This window comes from Battus philenor, unplaced genomic scaffold (assembly GCF_028537555.1).
Source record: "Battus philenor isolate CCGP_79_NKW_IND1 unplaced genomic scaffold, ilBatPhil1.0.hap1 SCAF_2, whole genome shotgun sequence".
Lineage (NCBI taxonomy): Eukaryota > Metazoa > Arthropoda > Insecta > Lepidoptera > Papilionidae > Battus > Battus philenor.
The window spans coordinates 9,865,869-9,892,285 of record NW_027181682.1 but is presented as its reverse complement, the minus strand read 5'-3'; the positions used below and the strand labels follow the sequence as shown (position 1 = coordinate 9,892,285).

At 32.4% G+C, this 26,417-nt stretch overlaps 1 protein-coding gene across 2 annotated transcripts in view; it reads right to left on the bottom strand.

Moving 5' to 3' along the window:
• The window catches only part of CadN (Cadherin-N), a 340,773-nt gene that overhangs the window by 254,858 nt on the left and 59,498 nt on the right, over positions 1 to 26,417 (bottom strand). Inside the window, exons 7-12 of one of the 2 annotated variants that reach the window (XM_068765439.1) lie at positions 25,231 to 26,081; positions 24,874 to 25,065; positions 23,086 to 23,276; positions 20,330 to 20,519; positions 15,055 to 15,237; positions 3,892 to 4,081 (exon numbers count right to left, since the gene is read on the bottom strand). In XM_068765439.1, the coding sequence (XP_068621540.1) occupies positions 3,892 to 4,081; positions 15,055 to 15,237; positions 20,330 to 20,519; positions 23,086 to 23,276; positions 24,874 to 25,065; positions 25,231 to 26,081 (1,797 nt within the window). Of the gene's footprint in view, positions 1 to 3,891; positions 4,082 to 15,054; positions 15,238 to 20,329; positions 20,520 to 22,791; positions 22,983 to 23,085; positions 23,277 to 24,873; positions 25,066 to 25,230; positions 26,082 to 26,417 lie in introns of both variants that reach the window. The other variant, XM_068765440.1, reaches the window with a different exon arrangement.

The window sequence follows — 26,417 nt, the reverse complement described above, 5'->3', positions numbered from 1 at the left end:
TTACAAAACAAAAGATAAAAAGTATTTCGTAAATTAAGTTATTCTCTTTAGAACAATTTATAAAAAAGAATACAGAACTTTTTATACAAAGATACCAGTCGTGCCATTAACTTGGCACGTTCCTTTGATTTTTTTAACTAACATTTCTTGAAATAACTACAGGTCAAAGTCTAACGGTTATATAATTTTTAAAAGAGGAACGTCAGTCTGTCACGTTGCTACTTTTTTATTCAATTATGAATGGCCTCAGGCCACTTTTACTTATATGATCACGAATATTTAAACAATAAATTTTATCTTCAACTTGTGCTCCAATAACAATTATTCTGTCACATGTACTATTTGCTTTGTAAGAGAAATAATCGATGATACGCATGCAGGCGTGTAATGGAATGTTTAGTATGCGACCCGCGAAGACACTGGCTGCTTCCGTTTCCCCGCTCACTGGTGTGATGCAATATATAGAAATTGTTACGTGGGCTGTGCGGACGGCAGTACCTAATACTGAAAGAGTCACGCGTCGCAAGCACATTTTTAACGTATATTTACAAACCTTATATTCTTATACATTCAATTTAAAAGAAAATTTCTCTTCCTTAAGAAGTATAAAAGCAAACTGTATTAAGGCGAGTTTTAATAAAATGTATCTCTTTGTTAAAACATTATTAATTCTTTGACTTTGTAACTCGCTTTTGTAAGCGCTTTCTTAAATACTATCTATAAGACAAATATATTCGTCGTAATTAGTAAATAAGCTGCAATGAAGACAAAGTTATTTCATATTAGCTAAAGTAAAAATATTGAACGCGTAACACGTTAAATATGAATGTTAGGTAACGAAGTGACTCCGCACTCATTCAGAATCTCAACGCGTAAACAAAGATAACAATTTTACGAGCAGTTGGCTCCGCGTTTTATCGCGTCATATTGAATCCAAATGTATGTACAAATTTGTGTCTTAGTGTTCTTAAGGGGTAAGTGGGCATTGAGCTAATCTAAAACACGCCACTGCGCATGTGACACAGGAATAGGGATGAGAGACTTAACAGGATTAAGCCCGAGGCGGTTGATTATGCCGCCGTTTGATTTACGATGACGCGATGTACCGAACGCCGGGAACTCCCAGGACAACAGCGAAAACGAACAATTTATGGTGTCGAAACAATCTATATAATCAGGTCGTCAAAGTAGACAAGTGTGAAATATGAGTGCCAAACTCTGTCACCATTCGAATAGATGAGGGTCGCTCCGAGTATTATTGCCAAAATGCTTTCTTTTGGGAATGGAAGTCGACATAGGCCGAAACATTCAACCCTCGAGAACGCTTACAGAGAGAAACAGGCTGTTTATATGCGGGTTGCGACAGTGATTAGCCGTAGGTAAAGACACCTTGTGATCCAAGCTTTAGTCGAATTCTCGACCGATTTTTATAGCTCTCGCCAACCATTATGCTTTTTAATTAATAGAATTGAAGATCGTGTTTTCCTGTTTCAAATTAAATATAAAATGATTTTTACTCCAATTTCTGATAAAAATTCCATGATAAATAACTTTCTCATAAATTTATCAATAGCTACAAAACGAGTTTAATTTAAATTAAAATAAATCGTATTGCGTATTGTTCAATGAATGAAGGAAAAACTTCTGGAGTTCGATATATGTTAACAATGCATTGTATTGCATTGTTTCTGTTGACGTAGTTGCTGCTTGCCCGCGGGGCTTTTGCAGCTGTTCATGAAACTGAGAAACGTGAAAGGGTCCGCGAACCTAATAAAATTTACCGGGCCGATCGTATGCAACTTGAACGATGACGATCGCACAAAGGTAGGAGAATGTACACATGCGAGTGCAGAGTTTAATAACTGAAAGTTAGCGGCTTAGAATGGCAGCGAAGTGACTAATTTTGTTACATCGTACGCGTGTTATATTTGTGCGATGTGTCATGGGCGGAGTGATTGTGGAAACCCTAAGATGGAATCGGTAAGGACATTTTTAGAATGTCTCTTCCTGGTATCGAAGGAGGTCTCGTCGTTGTCTCTGAGAATTTTAATAAGAATTATTTACAACCGCAAATAACAAATTTCGCTATGAAATAAAAAGTGCTTAACAGATATGCAAGAATTGCGTTCCATGAAAATAAAATGTCTCATTATTTCTGAAACTGTAAAAAAATGCATTTAGCGATACATACAGGACGTGTCCTAAATCGGCAAGTGACATTAAAAGCTGATCTATCGAGACTTTTCTATACTCTGGCGAAAAAAACCATATTTTTTTCTAAAAATTAAGTAATATTTTCCATGAGAGACAATTCTACGACGTAAAAATTAGAATATTTTTGCTTATAGCAAATTCTTTCATAAATAACTTTGAGACAAGAAAGACGTTTTCAAAATGGTAAGTGATTCAAAGCGATGTTAGACTCTACTTTAAAATACAAAATTCTACGTAGAACCGCGTTTGTGCTTGACGCTTTGAAATGTAAAATAAGAAGTTCGTTAACCCAAGAATTTCACCTTCGCAGCCGGTAGTCCTGGCTTATTTGTCACTATGATCACTACAAAACGCAGTTTTTTCTACTTTCTTTGGATATTATTTGTGTTAATCATGTTTTTAAACCTTTTGTCGAGTTTGTTTAAATATTTCATCATTATAATTTTAACCGTAATACGTCTACAAATGGACCTAAGCTTCCCCCATATACTTCTAATAGGATTGGTTAGAAGCTCATATCGATAACCTGAACCAAATCTTCTGTTCACCTTAGGGTGGATATTCTACGTTACGCTTTATATTTTAGTTATGACACAATAACAAATTGACCATAAAATACAAAGATAAAAATATTCCGTTGTTCATCTTTAACTTTTTTTTCGTATAATAAAGATGAATTTCTTTTGCTGCATATCTTCAACTTATTTACTAATATACAATACATTGGGACATTTTGTAATGTAGAAATTTAAATAATACACCTAATTGATACAAAGACTTCATAATTCAGTACTCTACTACTATTCTCCAAACCCCTAGAGAATATTCAAGTTAAATTAAAATTTATGGTTAATCTTAAATTAAACTGCTCGCATATTTTCTTCAAAGAGTAAGTACATTTAAAAGTAAAAACAAATTAAACGCATATTCTTTGTGCGCTATTAGATGAATCACACAGGAAAAACGTTTCATAATCTCCTTATTTTCTATTAAATTGTTTAATATCTACAAAGGAATTACAAAGTTAATATTGTATTATTTAATAGTATGTCATACTTTTCTGTCGCTATGTACATTATTATTTTATTTCATAACATATCCAAGATTTTAAAATTCACGTACGATTGATAGGAAACGCATAAAGTCTCACGTAGAAAATAACTCAAAACCCTACAAAATAAAAGGAATTTCTAAAACCTATAACCATTATTCTTCTCTATCTGACAATACGCGAACTTTCTAGTGGTAAACTGGTTCAAAATCGCTTTCGTCACTCAAAGATACTACTTCGAACTCGTTAAGCGTTGCACTTTTTTATTTACCATGTAGCCAGCGATCAAATTTTGTGACGACTGTTATTTCACTAAACGGTATTTTTCTCGGTAGTCAGATATACAAGATTCTTTTATTATTTCTTTTAATGTTCTAATTTGTTAAAAAGTTATGTCATATACCGCACAAAAAGGTTACACTAAGTAAACGGTTACGTGTAATTAGCCCTGTAATTTTTAGAGGGAAACCCCTCAACAACTTCAGGATATTTAATACTAAAATCTCTTTTTTCTCAAAATAATTTCACATCGAAATCGTTGTGTAGGTGAAAGCTAAAAATTTTGTTGTTTTAAAAAAAATAAACATTCGCGTATGTAAATCCTGCTAATGAAAGAATAAACATACCTGAATTCGGCTGATTGTCGGAGTTGGGCCGGGCCGAGGGTGCGCCATCGCGAGCCTCCACTTCCAAAGCGTAGGCTCCCTGTTTCTCCCTGTCGAACACCACTTTCGTGAAGATCTCGCCCGTCTGCATGCTGATTTCGAAGAAATCCTTGCCCTCGTTACGCGGCGAATCCACGATATAGTAATACACCTATTGCAAAAGAAAAAAAATAGGTAAATAAAAAGAATACTTTAATTACTAAACATATACTTGTTTATTGTTAATTTAAAATAGATTCATTAACGTTTAGTTAATAAATGATTTATCGCCAGGGCTGCTTCCATAATTATAGGCAGGGCTGTGTGAGCTTACAATCGGTAAATATATTTAAATTTATATAATGATACAATATGTACAAATTTAAATATTTTTAATCCAGAACCGAACGAAAATGCCCGACATAGTCCAACGGATTTAGAGCGGAAGTTAAGACTGGCAGCGGGTAGACTACGTAGGACGCAGAACAGATGGCCATTGGAGCCCTAAGCACAGCATATGACGTCTATCGACGTCGTGAAAAGAGGACCTTGTTAAGATCGTCGAAAGACGCTGGATTCAAGCCGCTTTCAACAGGTCCTATTAGAAATCTATAGATAGGCCTATTTCCAGTAACTGGTCGAACCTTTGGTGAAATGATGAATATTATATGAAACTTATGTAATCGTCAATAATGTTTTGCTATTGGCATATCTAAATAAAATAATTAAATTAATTAAAAAATATATTGAAACCTTTTCTTAATACTTCCCAGCTGATTTAACCATTTCTTAAAGAAATTTATAATTTATGTCTTATTGGTTTTATAAAAACATTATTACATTATAGCACAAACATATTACAATAAAAGAAATTGAATCCACCATACTATATCATTTTTAGATTTTTCTTTTTTTTTAATATATCACAGAGATACAACCTTAAAATTTTAGTTTATAAAATATTTGAAAAGAGAAATTTACTCATTAAAATCAAATCTATATGTAAAACAAATTTGAGTACTGTTTGTATTATCTCTTTATATAATGAATAATGATTTGTGCACATGATAAATTTATTCATGGTAAATTTATTAACCGGTCGTCGCAAACGAACAAATTAAATCAACAAGAGATTAAAATATAAAGTGTAAACATGATAGAACGTTAAATGATGAATACATTGGTAGTTAATCAAGAACGTTTTTGGTTTTCCTTTATTCAATAAAAATATCTGGTAGCGCCGTGCGGTAAATTGGAAACGAAAACCACTGGATAAGTTTCACAACTGAATTTCCACCATATAAACGATAAGATTATGTGTGTGAGTCGTGTTTTATGATAGCCTAGAGATATACTATATCTCTAGGCTATCATAAAACACGACTAGAAGAACAATCGTTGAACTTCGAGTTCGCACCCTATTATTATTCTTATTCATGAATTTTCACCTTCCACATGACGTAACTTTAAATTTAAAAATTTGAACTAGATCAACGGCAATTTGTTCGAGTGTTGTATCGTTATATCAATATAAATATTTGATCAATTAATCCTATTATTATTCTGTTAAAATCATAGTTACCGTTCATCTACGTCATGACAAAACACTAGATAACCCCATAATTAGGTAGACATTACAATAAGATTAATCTCCCCTTACAATGGTACCCCTTCAAGTTAAAGATACGAGGTTTACAAACGCGTCTTGATCTGAGAAAAGCCTACAACAAACTTATGTGTATTTTTTTATCGTTAGCATCGCTGTCGTCGTGAAAGGACGCTTATTACACACAAGCTTGTTTACAAAGTCTTACAAAGTGTAAATTATATTAGATTGTATCCCGGGAATCGAGGCCACGGCCTAGGATAGCAACCTCTACCACTGGGACGCCAGTACTCAGTTTTTGTGATGTCTTTCTCAATACTCTTATAACAGTAGTAGAGCAATAGAGACCCAAGTTTTAATAGCACTTAAAAATCCCTCATACTTTTGTTTATAAGACTTAAATTTATTACATGATAATTCAAAGACGTCAAATAGAATGTTAAATAAATTAGAGTTATAATCAGAAGTAATCTAATGTTTCTCAATAAATTTGCAGAGAAACTAAATGTCTTGAATTATCCTATTACTAATACCTCAATAATTGTAATTACAGTGTTACGCAGAACACGAGAGCGTTCAAAACAGAGAATACATTCAATTCTAAATAACTGTAGCATTAACTGGCATGCCGTAGTGGGCAACTAAATTCTAATCAAATATTCAACACTGCCCTCGAGGATTTCAAGTAGCCTGTGATATGTAAATCAGCAGTGCAGCTAGTCTCGCTTACCTTAGATACATATGTCACCTGATGTAAGTGAATTTAGCGACTGAGATAACTTAACTCTGTTGACAACTGGACTATTAAAATAAGCCCTTTCTTGAATATCGTAAATACAGACTCGAGCTTACAATTATTTTAAAAATTATGGATTTAAACTAATGATGACTAGTAAATAAATTCATTTAAATAATACAAAAAGTTAAATGTTACACACAAACGTGGAATAGTTAATGTACAAATAAAATAAAGTCTTTAATTTTATGAAACACATGTCAAATATATTGATAACAGAATACGATAAATAATCCAAATGTGTTCTGCCTAGTGGTGATTTTACGGTGGTATGTATAAAAAAGGGAAAAAAGCATGCTAGTTCTTTGTTCAAATTTAATTTTTTCGACGCATAAATCTGTTAAAAAACCATGACCAAAGTCACTATGTATTGATAAACTATACAATTATAAACTACATTGGTAGACATGGTTATGAAACTCTCCGCTTTGCTACTACTTACGTTAATTATTAGCAGTTACACTGATATATTTTGATGGTATTTTTATGTTTTATTTAAAGTATTTTTTTTTCTTTAATTTGATATGTCTTCAATTAACTGATTTTAACATTACTGTAATGGATATTAAACATGCATCTTCTTTAAGATAAAATTAGAGCTATATAAAACATTATCATTGAAATTTACAAAATGATTTAAATATTCCATGTCTGTAATAATGACAAGGAATATTTCTAGCAAGTTATTCAAGTTTTTTACATATTCATATTTATGTTTGTGGCCACAAAAAATTGCTAATTCAGAAGCTTGTGTGTTATAAAATATATAAAGTAGAACGAGTATACTCGTCTTAGCATTGCGTGACACCCTGCCAAAGATGAGTACACTCGTCCTTGGCAGCGAATGAGTTGGAATATACATGATGTATGGTTTTAAATCTAAGCGTTCTAAAGGGATTAATGTAAAGCACGTGGCAGCAAAAGGCTTTCTAAAATTTGTAAAAATGTCCAATCGCCCTGTATACATAATCTCTTTGAAATATGTTACATTAATTTATTTTTTCAATTGGAATGTGACAGGCTAATAACGACTGGCACTAGCACAAAGTAGCAGCTATTTCATTTATTTCAAATAAATTATTATGTTAAAATTAGCCGAAAGATTTCAGCTAAAACTCTACCCTTTTACTTTATTACAATCTCCACTGTATACATTACCAAAATTAAATCACGAATAGACTTATTCTGTTTTACTAGGTACTTGTATATAAATATCTTCTACTTAGATGCATACATATAAAACCTCCCCGCATCTATTTCAAAGTCGTAAAAGAAACAATCGTAAAAGTTACGATCTCTCTTTTGTTTTTCGATAAATTAAAACAAGTAACACGGAGTTACAAAGTAAGCTAAGATTTCAACAAGAATTGAACATATCAAAATATTTACTAAAAAAAATTATTAATACAATTATGAACACATTTACGACGGTCCGAAATTAAATTCCTAGAACGAATATTCAAATAAGAATATTAATATAATAAAAGACAATGTAAATACCCAATTTAATTAAAATCAAATATAAACCAATATAATAATATATTGACATCAAATATAAATATAAACGTATCTTTTTACGTAAAAGACACAAGTTGCTCATAGCAATGTTGTTAAATCAGTGTTATCTCGGTAGTGTTACGTTCTCTTAACAACAATGACTAGTAGGTAACCATACACATACAGTTATGTTAATGGGAAAGACTGCTGTAGGTATACTATTCTATATACACGGATACTATGGCGTTAAGCAGCGATTTTTGATAAGCAAAAGATTTTTACCGATTTTTGTTGAATTTCTAAGGTCGTTTAAACATAATCACATTGTTAGAACAGTTTACAAAAACAGAATATTAATATTTTTAATGTCGTTGTTTATTAATCAGATAATAAATAATAACTCTGAAATAAGCTGTATTTTATCAGACTTTGCACTGCAAAAGTCTGATAACTTTTGACAGTACAAAGTCTTTTAGGACAGTTACTTATAGTAAAACATTATATAAATGTTACTACTTATTAATTCAGATAAATAAAAAGGATTTTTTCAATTATGAATTCAAATGCAACACCTTATTATTAAGACTAACTCTAAATTATTTATAAACATGTATGAATTAATAATTTTGACAAAACTGCTCTTTGTAAATAACTGAATCATTATAATTAATCCCCGGTGACACATTTTAATTTACAACAATTTATACTGGATGGTAACCAATTAAAGCCACGTTAAACACGGCGGCGCATATTTAACAAATACACGTGTACGAAATTAATTAATTCTTTATTGTGCATGTCCGTAACATAGTAGTAATGCACATAATAATGCCTTCTTTACATAATTCGATGTATTGTAATATATGTTGTAATATGTATAGGGATATAGGGGTATATATTACACTCAATATAGATTACATTCAATACCATTTATAAAAATACATATACAGTACAGTGGTTAAAAAAAAACCATGGTCATCATCAAATAAGAATCTCTGGTATCATATAAATACGGGCACCAAGTCGGTATGCAGTTGTAAATTGTAATGAGTCGTACTTTAAAACTCGGGTTTTTTTTAAAAAAATCTGACCGAAATAAAAGCTATTAATTAGAATTAGCACCGTAGGATATGCGCTCACAAGGTACACGGATGATGAAATTAAAACAATAGGAAACTACTAAAATATACTCGCAAATTTTCAAGAGCATTCACACTAGGCAAGTCTTGTATCTTGGGCAACTAAAATTAGTGTAATAAATAGTTTTAAAACTTTAACAACGGAATTACCAATTTATTATAGAAAAAGTAAATAAAATATTTATGTAAATACAATAGGTAAAGCGCGCATATTATTATGGTTTTAATATGGTCTCAGTAAAGTCATAATCAATGTATTGCTACCAAGTCATAATTTTTTTTTTATATTAACGGTTGTATTATAATTTAGTAGCAATTTTAGAGGTAGCGCAGCTGTAAAGGACACAGACTTTCGATCATAATATGCGGGCTTAATTCTCGGGAATGATCTTATGCAATTCATACTTTGTGCATTAATTATATAGCTCAAGAGCAAGCTTCCAGAGGATGGGCATCAGCGTGCTCTACGTACCATAATACCACACTTCCTTCGCCAACCCGCCTGCCAAGCATTGCGATTGCGGTAAATTCCCCCATTAATACCTTGAAGGGTGGCATTTGTCGTGCAATGAACGTCTACAGGGTATTTAATGGAGTTACCTCGCGGAAGTCCATCCTAAGTACAGTGGCGTACCTAGAACTTTTGCCGCCCGGGGCGATCTCCAGTTTGCCGCCCTTTCTATTATATGTCAATCAAATAGTGGTTTTTGATTTAAAAAAATATTGATATATCACTTCAAACTAATCATAAAACTTTTCAAAAGAAATGACATTTATAAACTGACATCAAAAAATTTTAGTTAGGAAAAATTGCCGAACAAAGTCGTAAAGATCCTTTTCCGAATTCAACGAATCTTAATGAATACAATAAAATAAAATTATTATCTTGTTCTTGAATTAGAATCCAAAATTTACACTAAAATGCATTTATCAAATATTAAACTTATGATAATCATTTATTATTCAAGAAAGAAAATAAATTTGAAATGAAAAAGTTGCTTTTTACAACTATAAGTATTTATAAAAAATGCCGCCCCAAGGTAGGTGCCGCCCGGTGCGGACCGCACCCACCGCCCCCCCCTAAGTACGCCACTGCCTAAGTAAGAAAATGACCAATATTTAGCCACTTCCGCACATGCAGTGGTAGTCGTGCAATGAAATGCACCGTGGAGGTGTGAAACACGTGTTGAGTAATTTGGTGGTGGCGGTTGTGTGATTTGCATTGTTTGCCGCATACGCATTTATCAGCGGGCTGGCGGGCGGTGCATTTCATTGCACGACTACCACTGCGTGTGCGGAAGTGGGTAAATATTGGTCCTTTTCTTACGTCTACAGGGTGAAAAGACCTCGATGAACCTTGTTATAAATTTCGCAATATGAATAAAATTGAACCTTTTTCAAAAATTTAGATAACAGAGAAAAGCGAACTCTAAAAATCTATTTAGATAAAAGTTCCTGTATTCTTCCGAGGTATTATTTTATGAATTGAGATACAACCTTTGTAAATTTGATATGGACAAACTCTTAAAACACCTGCATTTTTATATAAACTATTTGCATAAAATTTGGAGTCTTTACCTTCAACAATGCATTGCACACTGGGTTAATAATTTTATTGGTAATATAAAAACCCGAAAGAATCGTGCAACATCTTTTTTACACTTAAAGTCATTAAACACGTCACATTTCGTATTTTAAATTAAACTGCATTTACATTCTTTTTACAACTGTAAATTCATCTATTTACTGGATAGAGATGCTTCAAAAATCGTTGTAATTTTTTTTTTTGAATATGTTTATTACAAAACTATACATTTATGACATCGGTATCTTAACTTTGTATTGTTTCTATTTGTGAAAAAACTTAAATTGATTTCTCGTATCTAGGTTCTGTTTGTTATATTATGTAATCTAGCTGTTTCCAAAAATAATTAATAAATAAATGTTAATTGATATTTGTAGCATTGTTATAATTTCATCAAAATTTTAAGACAATTATATTATCAAGAAAATGATGTTATTATCTCTAATGTAATTTCATTAACAACACATGAATCAAGTGCAATATGAGAATACTTCTTGAAATAGTTTTGTCTAAAACATTCAATGTTATTCCGAAAATAGTAAGGCTAATTTTAAAAACACTTTTATATTCTGGTTTATCTTAAGTAAATCTCGTAGCATAATACATGACGTACATATTTTATCTGACTTGTAATCGAACCAAATACTCTCTAAAATTAATCTTTGAATATTTAACTAAAATAGTGAAAAAACCATTCAAAAGGTGAAGTTGTAATATATAGTGAGAGTTCGTCTTTTAATCTGTTGAATAAAGTAGAAATAGTTTCAGGTATTTTATACAGGTGTAGATAAAAGGGCGGCTATGGCCTTTTTATCTATATTCAGGTTAAATTTTATGAACTAAGAAAAATCATTTACTTAAACTGTTCAAAAAAAATATGTTTTTGTTGAAAATAATGATTCTTTACGTACGTTGATATTTTACGTACGAATATTACCTTTTACATTTGTGTGTCAGTTTTAAAAACATTTTTCTCTCTTACCTAGTTTTGCGATTACAAATATTCAATGGTAATAGATATATAAAATCATAGGCTCTTTTTTAGTATTCATCGCTTACTACATTTAGTGAATCCATCAATCATTTATCTGAATTTCCCCTGTTTTGGAGAGTGAGGACCAATTGCTGCTCGAATTTATCCCACCATTGCAGTTATGATTTTCCTTGTGGATTCTTTTAATCCCATGGTCTTCAGCACAAGATATTTTTTTAGCCAAGTAACCATTTAAGTATTGTTATTTTGAGGCCGTTGTGTGCCTATAACTTTGCTTTGATTTCTGAGCCACTTTTAGTATTCCTCTAGATAGATCTAGTTCCTCTAGAGTAACACCTACCAACTTCCTCTCCATTGCCGAGTTTTTAAGCAAAAAACTGAATCAATCTCAGTTTTTGATTGATGATTTGTTTGATGATAACCAAAAGCTTCTACTCCATATTATAGGACAGCAAGAACTAATTTGAAATTATTTATACTTTCTGGTGGGCAGTCGAATTCAATTTTTACTTACAGAGTATGAACCAAAAACTACCGTGCTTATTTCCTGTATTGCATATGTTCAGCACAACAATTACAACAGTGCTAAAAATCCTCACAGCCATGTATAACAGATAGAAATTAAATTATATTATGATTAATAGAAAGTATATTGGTAACTCATAAAATACTAACGTTATTTCTAACTCTAAAATTGAAACAGGAATATTCGAAATGAACACACGGGTAAAAATATTACCTTTACGTTGAAATAAACATCGAAAATCTGCACCAAAAATAACTTTGGAATCATTTTGTGTTTTCCGTACTCGTAGTTATTATACGAGATACGTTTGTTTTCGCGATACATTGAAATGTTACATCGAAGAAACGTTATGTAACAGAAACCCCGTTCCGGGCTAGATCGAATAACAAAACCTATTATAACTTTTTTAATCAAAATCTAATCAACCGCGAATGCTTGCCTCGCAATCATTGAAAAAAGTAATTCTATTTTAGCTACAATATAAAATCCGATTCTAGACCTAGATACTATTTTGCGGTTAAGTAACTTTTAGGTTTGTACATGTTTTGTTTTTTATAGTTATTCTTTTACATTGATATGGCTGAAAGGAAATCACAGAAAATATTCTTTTTTGATTCCTCCTTTTTTAGTACATTCTTATTTTAATTTAATTTTTGGAAGTTAAACTGTTTTACTGTATAATATTTAGTTGATCATTTCATTTAAATACACTCAACACCGAACATACAAACTTCGTAAAAAGCATAAATACATTTAAAACATACTTCAGTCAAATCACTTCCTCTTATTCCAATGATCAAATAGCTGATGTAACCTCTTATTTTAAGCAGGAAGAAAATATAAAACAGTTATTAAAATTTTTGAATTAAAAAAGATTTATATTTTACAAATTTTCTTAATCGTCATACGAATTAGAAATTACAAGCATTCACTTTGAACAAAGTTTATTTTTAATGAAAATTGCTTTTGACACATTTTGTAACGTTTTCTAAGTTACATTTCTTAACTACTGTTTCATGAAATATCACATGCATATGGGTTTTGTGTTAAGGATTATGTATTTTTTTTGTTGTCTTTTTTTTTAATATAAAGACGTGTTTATATAAATTTATAAGTAAATCATATATTAACAATTATTTATATAAATATAATAAAATAAACAAGTATTAAAATTAAAATCATCATCATTTTAGCTGATACTCACGGCTGGGCGTAGGTCTCGCCGATAAGTTTAGTTTAAACTACCAACAGGACCCATTGGACGTGTACTTAACCTAGTCTCTCTACCGTACGCAGCGCTATGTAGCAGATCCACCTAAAGAGGAACTCTAAGACCCAGGCGGCCATCCGTTTTGTGTAGTATGTTAACCGCCCACTACCACTTTCTCATTAATTAACGTAGTCAGAAGGCTGGATACATGCCGCTTCCAACCAGTGTTATTTAAAATTTATGGGAAATGCCTGTACCCAACAGTGGATGTCCTATGGATGAAATGGGATGTCTGGGAAGATTAATAAAAATATTAAAAATTTACTTCACTTCCACACCATTATCTGTATGGTTTCTATGGCATTTTAATACTAAAAAGTGCTTTTCTACGCAATTATGTTCATTACCTAGTTAGGCACTAAGTACACGCTAATAAAAAGCATTTAGTGTGAGTACGAATCATTATCAGTATTGAGTAATATTAAGGTCGGTTGCGTGCTTTAGATAATAGACAGAGCATTGTATTAATATTTAAAATATGCTTCGAATTATTGTGTTAATTTTTTTATAATGTTACTATGATAAATAGCGTGTCTAATAAATGTAAATTAAAATATTTATATTATTTTTAATAACTCTTAGATATCGAATTATAATTCAAAATACTGACATATTATCGGAATGACGCTAAAAAAAATTAAAGATAAAAATCATACTAAATGAAGTGATTCATTTTAATTGCAAATGTTAAGTCCTTAACCTATGTCGTTTATTATTTTGTTTAAGAAAAACCTTAAAAAGAAATAAAATAGATTTCAGTATTATGCAAGTGCTTATTATTATTTTTTTTTTAATTATATAATTGTGTCGAAGACTAAAGAGTTCATCGCACACCGCCGAGAAATCTTTTAAATTTACATCTTTACTGATTTATATTTCGACGAATCAGATTTATAATCAGTTTCAAAAACTGTACAATTTTATTGAACTTTAATCACGTGTTCACGTCATAAACAATAAAATAACAAATATAACATTGAAACGAATCCGTCGTGTGAACTTTGTTCAATTCATTTGTATATCAAGTATATTATGTTACTTATTAAATGTATTCGCATGATATTTATAAACACTGCATTTCGCTTTTTCACGATCCGTTTTGTGAGTTTTGCAAAAATGGAACAATAAAAAGCAATGCTTCGCGCTTTTTACTTTTAGTGAAATGAATAAATCTAAAGGCTCTGGGTCCGTTTATTTTCGCCTTCCATGAATAATTTTTCTCATTTACGTATTAATCTTGTAGCTTTATTTCGAAAATATTATATATACTATTTAAGACATTTGAATTTTTACGGTCCCTCTACGAGATCGATTCAGAAATGATAAAGTAAAGTGACCAACATAGCTTAGCGGATTGACAAATGATAGCCGTAGAGGCCTTTAACTCTTGGAGCGGGGACCACAGACGAGCAAGACCTTCTTATCATATGAAGACGGAAAAGGCAGGCGGATGCCAAACCGGTCTTTTTCGAAATCTTTGGGCCTATGTCCAGCAGTGGACTGAACTATGGCTGAAAGATTAATGATGGTGATTTTTTGATTTATAGAGAGATAAGCAAATGAACGAAAAAGAATCTCGGTAAAATAAAATAAAAAGTCATACTGATAACATATGTACCGATCTTCAATGCTCAATGACTTTGAATATATGAAATATTTCTATTTATATTATTTTACCATCAGTTGTACCAATGTTCATTATTTACAGAGAGTTAAATAAAGGTAAACTTACTTGATTGTTTGGGAAGGTTCCATCCTTGTCTATTGCGTTCACTTGAGTAACTTTCGTCCCAATCGGCTCCCCCTCCAAAACCGTCTCTTGTTCTCGTTCCGTAAAAAGCGGTATTTCGTCGTTTACATCTTCAAGCATTATATAAACCGTTGACTCAGAAGCCAGTTGCTGTGCGCCATTGTTCTTAAGTAAAAATAAAAATTAGTAAAATTAGCATGATTATAAGAAACCAGATCTAAAATTGAAATCATAATTGGTAAACAATCTAAATGTTAAACATTTTTGTCCAACCAACACAATTGTGTCTTCGCATTAACAATTTTTACTCAGCGTAGTTACTACTAGTCATATATCAATTTTAAGCCTGATCATTACTAAGTACTATAATCATCAAAATTTGAGATCATAGTCAGACTTTTCTGCATAAATTAATATCTCGTGTAAAACTTTCATCGCATACAGTTATTTGAAAAATATTCTCGTTTCCCTGTAATATCAACCATAAGCTTAAAAAATATATTATTTTTTATATTTACTTGGAGTATTGACTGAGAATTGTGATTGGTTTTTCTAGTTGAGCGCACGTTCAACCTTAGTTCGGACCTTTGATATTATGAGAGGAAAAATAATCTTTAGCAATGATTATTACTTTTGAATACAAACTTATTTTTATTACAACCAAAGTCTCTTCGTATGCCGTGGTTTCGAGATACGGGCAATAGACATTTAGTAAAATGTATTTTAAGGCTAAGATCTGGAAACATTCCACCAAATAAATTTTCTTTTTGATGCAATATTCTTTCTCTCTCTCTCTCCTAATTGTAGTTTTGTGGTATGGTGAAGAATGTGCATGTGTTGATGGAATGTACTAAGAATCGAAAATAAGAGAGAATCATATCGAAGCAACTGAAATTTAGTCCGTACGATGTTGGCACCGCCCAATCTATTGTGCCGGAATCGAAGTTGAAAGTAGCTAAACGATTTTGCAGATTGGCATATTGCATCCCTCCTCCCCCTAAATTGATTATTGGATGTTGTTACGGCGCATATTTACGATGGTCACAATGAGGTTGACATGTCCAAACATGGCTAAAAAATTCACCCTCTTATTAAAATATTTGAAAAAAAAATAGCTTTGTGTAATATTTTTTCAAGTAATACATCTTTAAGTAATGGTCTTTACAGGCCTATACAATAAATACAACTGGCAGAGTTTTTTAGCCAATAAGAAACAAGACATCTCTGCCTTACTGATTTAAATAAGTCATATACGTATAATTAAAAAGCGTAATAAATTTTTTGCCCTATGTGATAACCCATAAATTTATTTCATATTAATTTATTAACTTAATAATCTATTAACCTTGAATACATACTATGCAATTAAGTTACCCACGCGTTTATTATTGTATCGTACAAAATAAATTACTCTTTCTTTTTGTCACACCATAAACTACGAATGGTGTAGATTTTCAATACTTTGAAGAAGATTTTAAAAAAAGAATCATATTATTTCCATTGAAGCTTGCACTTGCAATGACAATAAATCAATTGCAAGAGCAGTAGTTGAGCGTTTGTCACATCAATTTAAAAAAAAATATATGGCCAATTGTATGTCGCCCGTTCCCGTTATGGAAAAGCATCAACATTATTTATTCACGCACCAGAAAATAAAACTAACTGTTGTGTATCAGAAAGCTTTACAATAAACACCATGTTTTTGAAATAAATTTCAATATTACAGTGGTGGTTGTAAACATCACCCCGCTAATTAAAATCTATATTCAAAATACCCTTATTAAAGTAGGGACTTACACGCACTTTTGAAACATCGATTAATTTAACATAATAAGCTGCTCTGCTGCGAAGAGCCTACCAGAAACTTAACAGTTGCTCTTTTAAATGAAATTTACCAAGTTTTCATGTGTACATTATAATATCAACCATGTAAATGAGTCAGTAAACCTAATTCCACACATGACTTCCCGTAAAGAAAGACCCGTATCAAATAGCGGCAATCGTCATCTCCTACTGTATGCGCTAAGTAATAGCAAGAAAAAAAAACATTGTAAGCAAAACACCTCGGCGATACAAATTTTAATTATTGATAAAAATTACCATTGGATGACTGTGAACGTCATGTGACTGTGACTAAACGAAAAACGTAAGTCAATTGCTTCTACAAAATGTTTATATTAATAACTACCAAGCATTATTACCAACTACCAAGAACGTTTTCTAGGAATTTTTTACGAAATAATTTTTAAAATTGTCCAAGAATATTTCATTATATAAACTCTCAATAGAATTTTTATTTTTTTAACCATAAGTATTGTAGCTCTTGTAGTTACAAGATGGTAAAACACGGTAAAACAATTTCCTAAGACGCTGTGTGTAAAATATTTCTCAAAAAATTACTCTGAATCACGTAGATAAAATCTTGCCAGGGTGTCAAAAAGTTTCAACTTTATTAAGATCAATTATTCTATTTCGACCTCTACTTCAACAGATGGCGTAATAAAACCATACAAAGCTTGAACAGAAATTATTGGATACAGTGACATCTGTCGGAAAAACGTTGGATTACTAAAAATACTTTTAACTGATGGTATGTACAGATATAGTTACTGATGAAAAAATACATTTTTTTTAAATGATTGAAAGGGAATGGTTCCTCGGAGTGTTCACGAAAAAAGTACAATAAATAATAAGCTGCGTAATGACGGTTAAAAAAACGTTTTAGATAATAACAACGCGATGTGCTATCTACACGAACTTAAAAGAAGAAGAAAAAAATTGAAGTAAAAAAATTCAAGGTCGATGTTCAAAACATCACATTAATAATAACACAAAATGAATAAGTATTACGGGTACTTTAATAAATCTTGTTAAAACAATTATTTCGAGTTCTGCACAAATCAACAGATTAAGCAAAGATTATTAAAGAAGTTGACAAATTAATTTATGTTTATATTTTCTGGAAACTACCTGAGTTATTACGAGAAGTAAATTTTAGTGGATTTCAATATAAACATTTTAGGGAATAATGTCCTTCACAACGTTATTCGTGTGAAATTTTATATTGACCGTCATTAGTAAGATGGCAAAACGATATTTATTATCTGTACATTTCTGCCAACTCCTTCACCGCAATAGTTTTTTACAATTTTTTTCGAGTTACATTGGCTTAGTTTGTTGCTTTTTCTTTCAAATTGATAATGACAATAAAGACGTTACCGTAACGTACGTAAGATCTACAAAAGTAGCAAGTAATACCCATTACTGAAAACTTATTAAACATTTTTCCCGCGAATAATATCGTATTCGCTCTTTCGATTCTACTTGCGAGAATTGTATTGAAATAGTAATTTACCGTTTGAGCTTCATTAAACTTTTTTCTTTTTTTTATTAATTCTAATTTGTATCGCTGGTGTTTCTTTACAATATTTATTTTTTCGATTTTACTAAGCGCAGACAGTTGGAGAGGGTGGCCGCTATTTGATACGGATCTTTCTTTACCCAACTGCGAGGCACGCGTCACGAGGCTTCATTAAACTATTTTCGTAAAGGCCTATTACTGTTTTTTTCGTGGAAAATATGAATGATGGAATAAGCTGGTATCAATCAAAATCACCTTCATTTTACGTTAGAAAAAATCCCAAAAAAAATCACTAGTTGTAATACTACCTTTAGATGTCGAATTTGACAGAAACAGAACAAGCCCGCAATTGTACAATACGGGTTTATTCGGTGGGGACGACGAAATTTAATAAGATTAGAGCTGACGACATTCAATCTGTCAGGACATATTGCGTAAAGTCGCTTAATCTTGTATGTTCTTTAATAAAAAAATTGTAATAAATTTGATAATTCGTTTACATGGCAATGCTTTCTTTTAACAACAAGATCTTCACAACAGATGAAATCTACGTATCGAACCTGAACGAAACTTCCTTTATTGACGATAAAACCAGATATTTTTTTACTTAGTAAGATTTTTGTAATGTAATATTTATTATTATATTTAATATGAAGTGACATATTTTATATTAAACCAACCTTAATCATTAGTAATGCTTTGCTAAAAAATATACAACCAACGTTTCCTTCAACTTTAAAGTTTCCACGAAAATTGTAGTAAAAATATATACGCACAAAACCAGTATATTATACATGTTAAAGGATACAATGATAGGCGGTAATTTGCGTCTCGTAATATATTCATTTTTCGTTTACTCTAAAATAATATTTTAGATTATGGTTCTTTAAAGACTATAAACACAGGTGCAACCGGCGCATTTCTGTCACTAAGCAATTTTATACAAATATTACAAGAAAACTTAGAAAGATTCTGAAGGCTGTAAGTATTAAATTACTATTTTATTTTCCAGAACAGAATGCCATTAAAGGCATTATTAAGGCACATTTGTAATTAACATTTTCATTATTTCAAATATTTGGTACCGTTTAATCATTTAAAGTTTTTAATCGAAATAAATGAAGATATTTTTGTCAGTTTAACTTTTAAAAAATATTTTAGATAGGCAAACAGAGTATGTAATTTTATGAAGAGATTTTGGTAATGTTAATATTTTTGATTTCCAAAAAACTAACAATACGAATATGTACTTTAAATTGCGTAGTCGCTCGTTAGGTAACAGATACTCAAAACGTATACGCATTAGAATACGTAATTTCTTCACACGTTTCGTACACTCGAAACGAATACTAGGATCGTTGTATAGCTACTGAGAAACATCGATAAGCCTTTGTTTGAAAATTAATATTATTTTTGTAACACATTTGTTTCATTATCATGATACAAAATGTCTTGAACTCTTTGCAAAGCTTTGTAAGACCACGAGGGTTGAGGTACAATTAGTGCAAGTCGCATGTTGCCGATTTATGTTTTTCAAATAGAGTTTTCTCCAATATTCAGAAGAGAACCTGTCCCTATGTTTGTTACGTTTAAAGATAATCCTATTGTATGTTTTTTAATGGTAATAAACAAAGGATTTGACTTTGACACGCCTAATGTCAAGCGATGTCGATGGTACATGCTTGCATAAAAGACACCTGTAAATTCTTGATTCAAATACTCCATAGTAAATATAAAAATGTATAAATTAATATTTATTTTCGTCTGTCTCCTCGAACTATACACGACATAAACCGTCGATAGATAGACCATTTCGCTAACGGGCCTTTATGAACAAAAAGTATAACAGTAACAAAACTAAATTAATTGCCAAAAACGTACAATGATAATACTTACCTCCACTCGAATCGTTAAGTTATATTCCTTGATGCTTTCGTAATCTAAAGGATGGTTGACTTTGATATCGGCCCATGTAAACCCGTTATCAGATCGTTGTTGCAAGTAAAAAGTATGAAACTTGTTAGTTTGAGCCGTGGAGCCGGGCATTAACCGATAGAACACGGTCGGGTTATTTTCAATCCCAGAACTGAAAATATCATAAGTGGTAGAAGTAATGTCATACTTATATAGACATAAAATAAAATAATTGCTACATTAGGCACATGACGACATCGAATGCGAAATTACGGAACTAAAATAACTTGAGATGGTTCGGGGTATACTAAATCCTACTCATTCAGATGACATCAAATAAAAGAAATCTATTATTATGCAGATGAAAAACGGAAAATGTAATGCTATAATCTAATTATTGAAACACTAAAAACAGTATGTTTTTATGGAGAAAAATAAAAAGATATATTAAATGGCTTCTTTCTTTAAAACTTGAATTATAAATCCTTATTTTCGCAATTAAGATAGCTTCGCCTGTAACCACAAAAGTAAAAATACACTTATAAATAAGGTTAGTAAGGTGAGTTAGTGAGGTTTCGTCTTTTGTAACGATGTAAGTTTGAAATGTGTATTTTAGGACCCACAGATAGACAACAGAGATGTGAACCAGGCTTACCGACACACAGTGTGATCAATGCACTATAGAGAAACAAAAAATGCAAATACACCAATAGCACCTGAACTGCATAATGCACATTCATAATTAAACGTGATTTCTGTATCAGCATAGACGATCATCTTCTTTCTGAACGCCTATTTATATCAATAATTACCAATAACATAGTTGGCTCTCAACGAAAACTTCCTGTATTCTATTTCATAAACAATAAATTCAAATTTAAATGTATTCACGTTAATAATCGATTAAAACAAAACGGCTTTTATGACTTGAATATAAAATAAATACCATCTACGAAAATGTATTTTTAACGTAAAAATAAATATTGTTATTTTTTATTAAAGACCTAGTATTTAAGGACGTATTCACAAAATTCATTTTTTTTTTTGGTTCATGTACGCCTGTTTACGGTTACATCAGGTTAGAGAGCCATGAAGGTGTTTTGTCTAAACTTCTTTATTCTAAATAGGCCCAAAGAAACCGGGTATAAATATAAACATATTTCACTGGATTGAAAAACCACCATGCTTATGTGGTCGCTACACCGAGTGACACCTGCAATAGATCCTCGGCCAGCTCTGTATTAATAAGTACCTAGATATTAGTACTTAATATTCGTATAACATATAATACATTCAAAAGGATTTGCAAAATATTTTTATACAAAAAAGATTTATTATATGGTTGTGTACATAATGTGTATTTTAGGTTTATCTTTACCAACCGTAGCCGCAAAAATAAATAGTTACGTTAAAAAAAAATTAAAAGGACGTAGAGAAAAGAAATATCAATTCATTATAAGAAGGAAGGTAATTGAAAGTACATGCGATACCAATTATCGCGCAAAATTTACTTCACAGGAAATTAAATTCTAATAAGAAAAAAAATTGTTATCTAGACTAAAAACGTTAAATTACTTTAATAATTATAAGTAAATATATTTCAATGGAACAGTTATGCCACATAGATTATCGTGAATCGAAAAGGAGAACCCAAAAAAACTTTAAAAATACGTCCTTAAAAATATCTAAATCAAAAAATTTATAAGTGTTTACCTCCCTATCTCTTGGATTTTACAAGCAAGTAACCGATAAAAACAGTTTAATGATAGATTATGAACAAACATTACCACCTATGTAACACTACAAAATAAAACATTCATTGTTCGTCTGACATGCTACTTTGATCTTAATGAGTTATTACGTGGTATAAAATATTTTGTAACAAATTATCTGATGCAATTACATCTCAGCCTACATGCATTTAACAAGTAATTCATTACTTCGATACCTACCAATTTATTAAATGACAATACACGAATTGCGTAAAAACATCTGTGAAAGCACTTCTTATCTTTCACCGATGTTTTTAAACAACTGTAGACTATGATCCCGTTCCATTTAAGCAGTGAGCCCTTCTAAATGCACGCCTGTGAATCTCGATTAGATCGCATGTGATCGTGACGATGCATTTGTAAATAACGATCTGTTCGTAACAATACTCATCACCAAGTGAGAGGCAAATAATAACGACAGTCGAAGACGCACGCGGCGCAACACCTTAGACGCCGTTTCAATTCGCTATGTACGTCGAATGCAATGCCGATTTTCTTCTAAGATCAAGTTATATATAAAGATATAAAATTAATAGATGTATACAATCTAGCTGTTCGAAGTCGATAGCGATTCGAAAAAGACGCGGCAGTGGCTGAGCGCCGCGAGGTCACACACTGCGTGCAGGTGTCGGGGCTGCGTGCGGTGCCCGTGCCGAACATTTAGCCACGCACCTTGCTTTAACGGACACCACTTTGGCACCGACGGGCAAATTCTCTCGAATGTAGATCGGTCCGTACACTGTGTGGTCCCAAACAGGTGGATTGTTCGCGCGATCCACTACGTCTATCTGGACCTCCACGGTTCTGGACAAGGGGGGGAAGCCCTTGTCTTGAGCCATAGCCTCCAACTTGTACGTTTCTCGCTATTGGAGAAAGAGTCGATGGAAACAGACAAAACCACGTCGTTAGTAGTGTTAAGGAGTGGAGGAGCGGCGGGTCCGAGGGCCCGCTGCGCCTTATACCAACCTTGCTTTCACACTGGTCACTACGGTACCCACTGTGACATTCTCTTTGATGTGAACGGGGCCATACGTGGACATGTCCCAGATGGGGGGCTTATTGTTCCTGTCTACCACGTCTAATTCAACGTCCACGTCTGCAGAGGAGGGCGGGTCGCCTCTGTCGGAGGCACGCACGCGCAGTCGATACCTGTCCCGCTACAGATACACGGGTCAGAGGTCAGCGGGGACAAAAAAAAACATAACACAACTCAAATATAAACACATAAGTACTCACTGCTAAGAATAAATCAAAATAATTAAAAACAAATATACACTTTCAGAAAGAACCTATTGGCTGTAAGTTTTAACACTGTAAATAACTAAAAATAACATACGTTCGTCGCCCACACATCCATAAAGCCAAACTAAAACAAGAGGAGAATGGCAGAAACTTCACTACTTATAAAAATCGATTCCACTCACATCATCTGCTGCCGCGTCCGAGCTTCTTTCGTACGTACTTACAATAAGATTTTTCATTTAACCAATATTAGATGGTGCAAGAAAATAAATTGGAAATAATAATGTTTACTGTATTATACATTTTTTTTTGTATGTACAATAAGAAAAAATATGAACTGTACATTATTATACTTTTTTACAATAAAAAACTAAACTAATTGTAAAAATCAAATAAAACTTAACCAAAAGCAGGCAAATGCATGCAGCTCTGCATACAAGACATGGCGGAAAGGTCAGGTTGTCATAAGAATGTTTAATGACCTCGTAATGACTACAACAAAACGACACTCATTATAATGAATATATTACAAACGATGGACGTTACTATAAACTGTACAAATTTTGCTTTTGAGAACGTTGCCCCTTTCACAGAAGGAATAATGTCACAACTGGCTAAATGGCCAAACTGCCTTGCGGGCAATCTGACCATTTCTTTTATAAACTAATATTTATACAAATTATAACAATACTGGTGCCCTGTAAAAAATTCATAGTTATGATGATTATTTTATATAGTATAGATGGATATATATATAGGATGCTCTGTAACATGAGTAGTCGTCTAGCGCAGCGAAGACAGATTACGTGGCGGGGTTCGAACCGCCGGCAGCGAGAGTACGCCGCGCACAACACAAGACAAAACTGGAGATTAGTAACAAAACATGTACTTACATATAATACTGAAAGGTATGTCCAAAAGCGTAAGCTTCTCAAATCAATCAATCGAGTATGTACTTACAATAAAATAAATTTCAAAACTATTTTGTGCGTAATATACAAATGTGCGTTTACATAAACTGTACATGTTTTAGAACTAAACAGATCTTTATGGTGAAATATTTACAGCAGTATTGTTTTTAATTATAAATATTTTACACAAGTCGCAATTATTCGATAAGTTAGTAGTTAATGCAAGATAGTGCTGCGGAAATTAATCTTAACGAAGATTTAGTGCGGAGCCGACGTTGGCGGCAACTGAAACTAATTGTGCTGCAAGAAGAACAAGCCCCCGGCGCGACGGCCCGCAAGAGCCCCGCCCCTCCCGGCAGGCCGCCGTTCAATGGACAACTACTCCTCACAGCCAGGATTAACCCCTCTTCACAGCAATTTACAGCAGCAGACAATTTAGAACTATTTACATGTAAATAAACTTAAATATGTGCCAATTGAATCCTAGGGTCTGTAGGTAGCACTCATCCACCAAACTTTGGAGTTAGGTTGATCTCATTCACTCATCACTCTTAGCATCACACAGTGATTTAATGGCGGCGTATGTTTAACTAATACTTACGTCCAGAGGCTTCTTAAGTACAATCCAACCTGATTCAGGTTGGATCTCAAAATATTCTATATCTGCCGGATTATACGGCGCGCTCAAAGTGTAAACAATAGCGCCGTTGTTGTCTGCATCCTCGTCAGATGCGGAAACCCTCAGTATGTTAGTGCCTATACTGGCATCTTGTTTAACATTTTCTACATATTTCTGTAAGCCATAATCGTTGTTATAATACTGACAAACAACTTCTTATCTTATTTTAATCTAATGGCACATTTTCTACAAATTAAAGCGATTTTTTGTGCTTTCATGCAAGTAACTAATATTAAAATTGTTGAAATATAACATAATTAAAAGGTATTCATAACTTACCTGTCTATCAAATAACGGAGGATTGTCATTGACGTCAGTAATTTCTACAGTAAAAGAGCAAACACCTTCCAATGATGGTTCTCCTTGATCCGTCGCTTTTACAGTCACTGACACAAATTTACCGTCATCACCCTCCCTGTCAAACACTTTGTTCGTGGAAACTTCACCAGTTTCTTCGTCTACTGTAAACTTGGTACCTTTTTGATTAGGCTGTTGCACAATAGAATATTTTACTTGGCCATTAACGCCTTTGTCTTCGTCGGTAGCGTGAACTTTTATTACTGGACTTCCGTTTGGAGCCCCTTCTTCCACCTTAGGAAAGTACGTTGGACAATCTTTAAAAATCGGCTTATTATCATTAACATCGGTAATAAAGACGACTACCACAGCAGTCGATGTATGTATAGTTGTATCTCCGTTAACACAGCATGCACCGTCATCCATTGCTGTTACATTTAATTCGTATTTATCCCTATCCAATGATATTGGCTTGTTATGCAGTCGAATTACTCCGGTAATTTCTTCAATAACAAATTGTCCTGAGCTTGTCCCTCCGCCGACAAATCCAAAACGAACATTGTCTCCATCCTTATCAGAAGCAACTACAGTTGTGACCAAAGTGTTTGGTCCTGCATTTTCATCTACGTTTGGTGTGTAAACTTGTTGTGAGAATTTTGGTTCCTCGTCATTTTTGTTTTTAGTATAGACTCTAACTGTTGCTGTTCCTGTCTTCGCCGGTTCTCCTTTATCCCTCGCAGTAACAACAAATTCATAATATGCGTTGTTGTTGTCAGCGTCCAGCTGTTTATTATTCGTTATGATGCCATTGTTATCCACTGCAAAGTGGTCGTCTGAAAAACATATAAATACAAAAAATTAAAATATGTAGTTACGTGATCGTTGTCTTTAAAAGAACATAAATTTGAAGAGAAAAACGACTAATATCCTTTTTTCGCTCTCATGGGCGATTCCTTCATGGGATGTCCTTGCGTAGCAGGGCAGCAAGAAAGTAATGCTGGACTCCTACCAGTCAAAACTCTACTGCCGTCCGGGCCAAACAATGTTCATAAGATCCTAGCGTAACAATTCTATCAAAATAGCTGAAGAAATTTAACAAAATAATCTATTCATGATTTTTGATATTTATCTCTTATAAATATATATAAAAAGAGCTTATAAATCTTTCC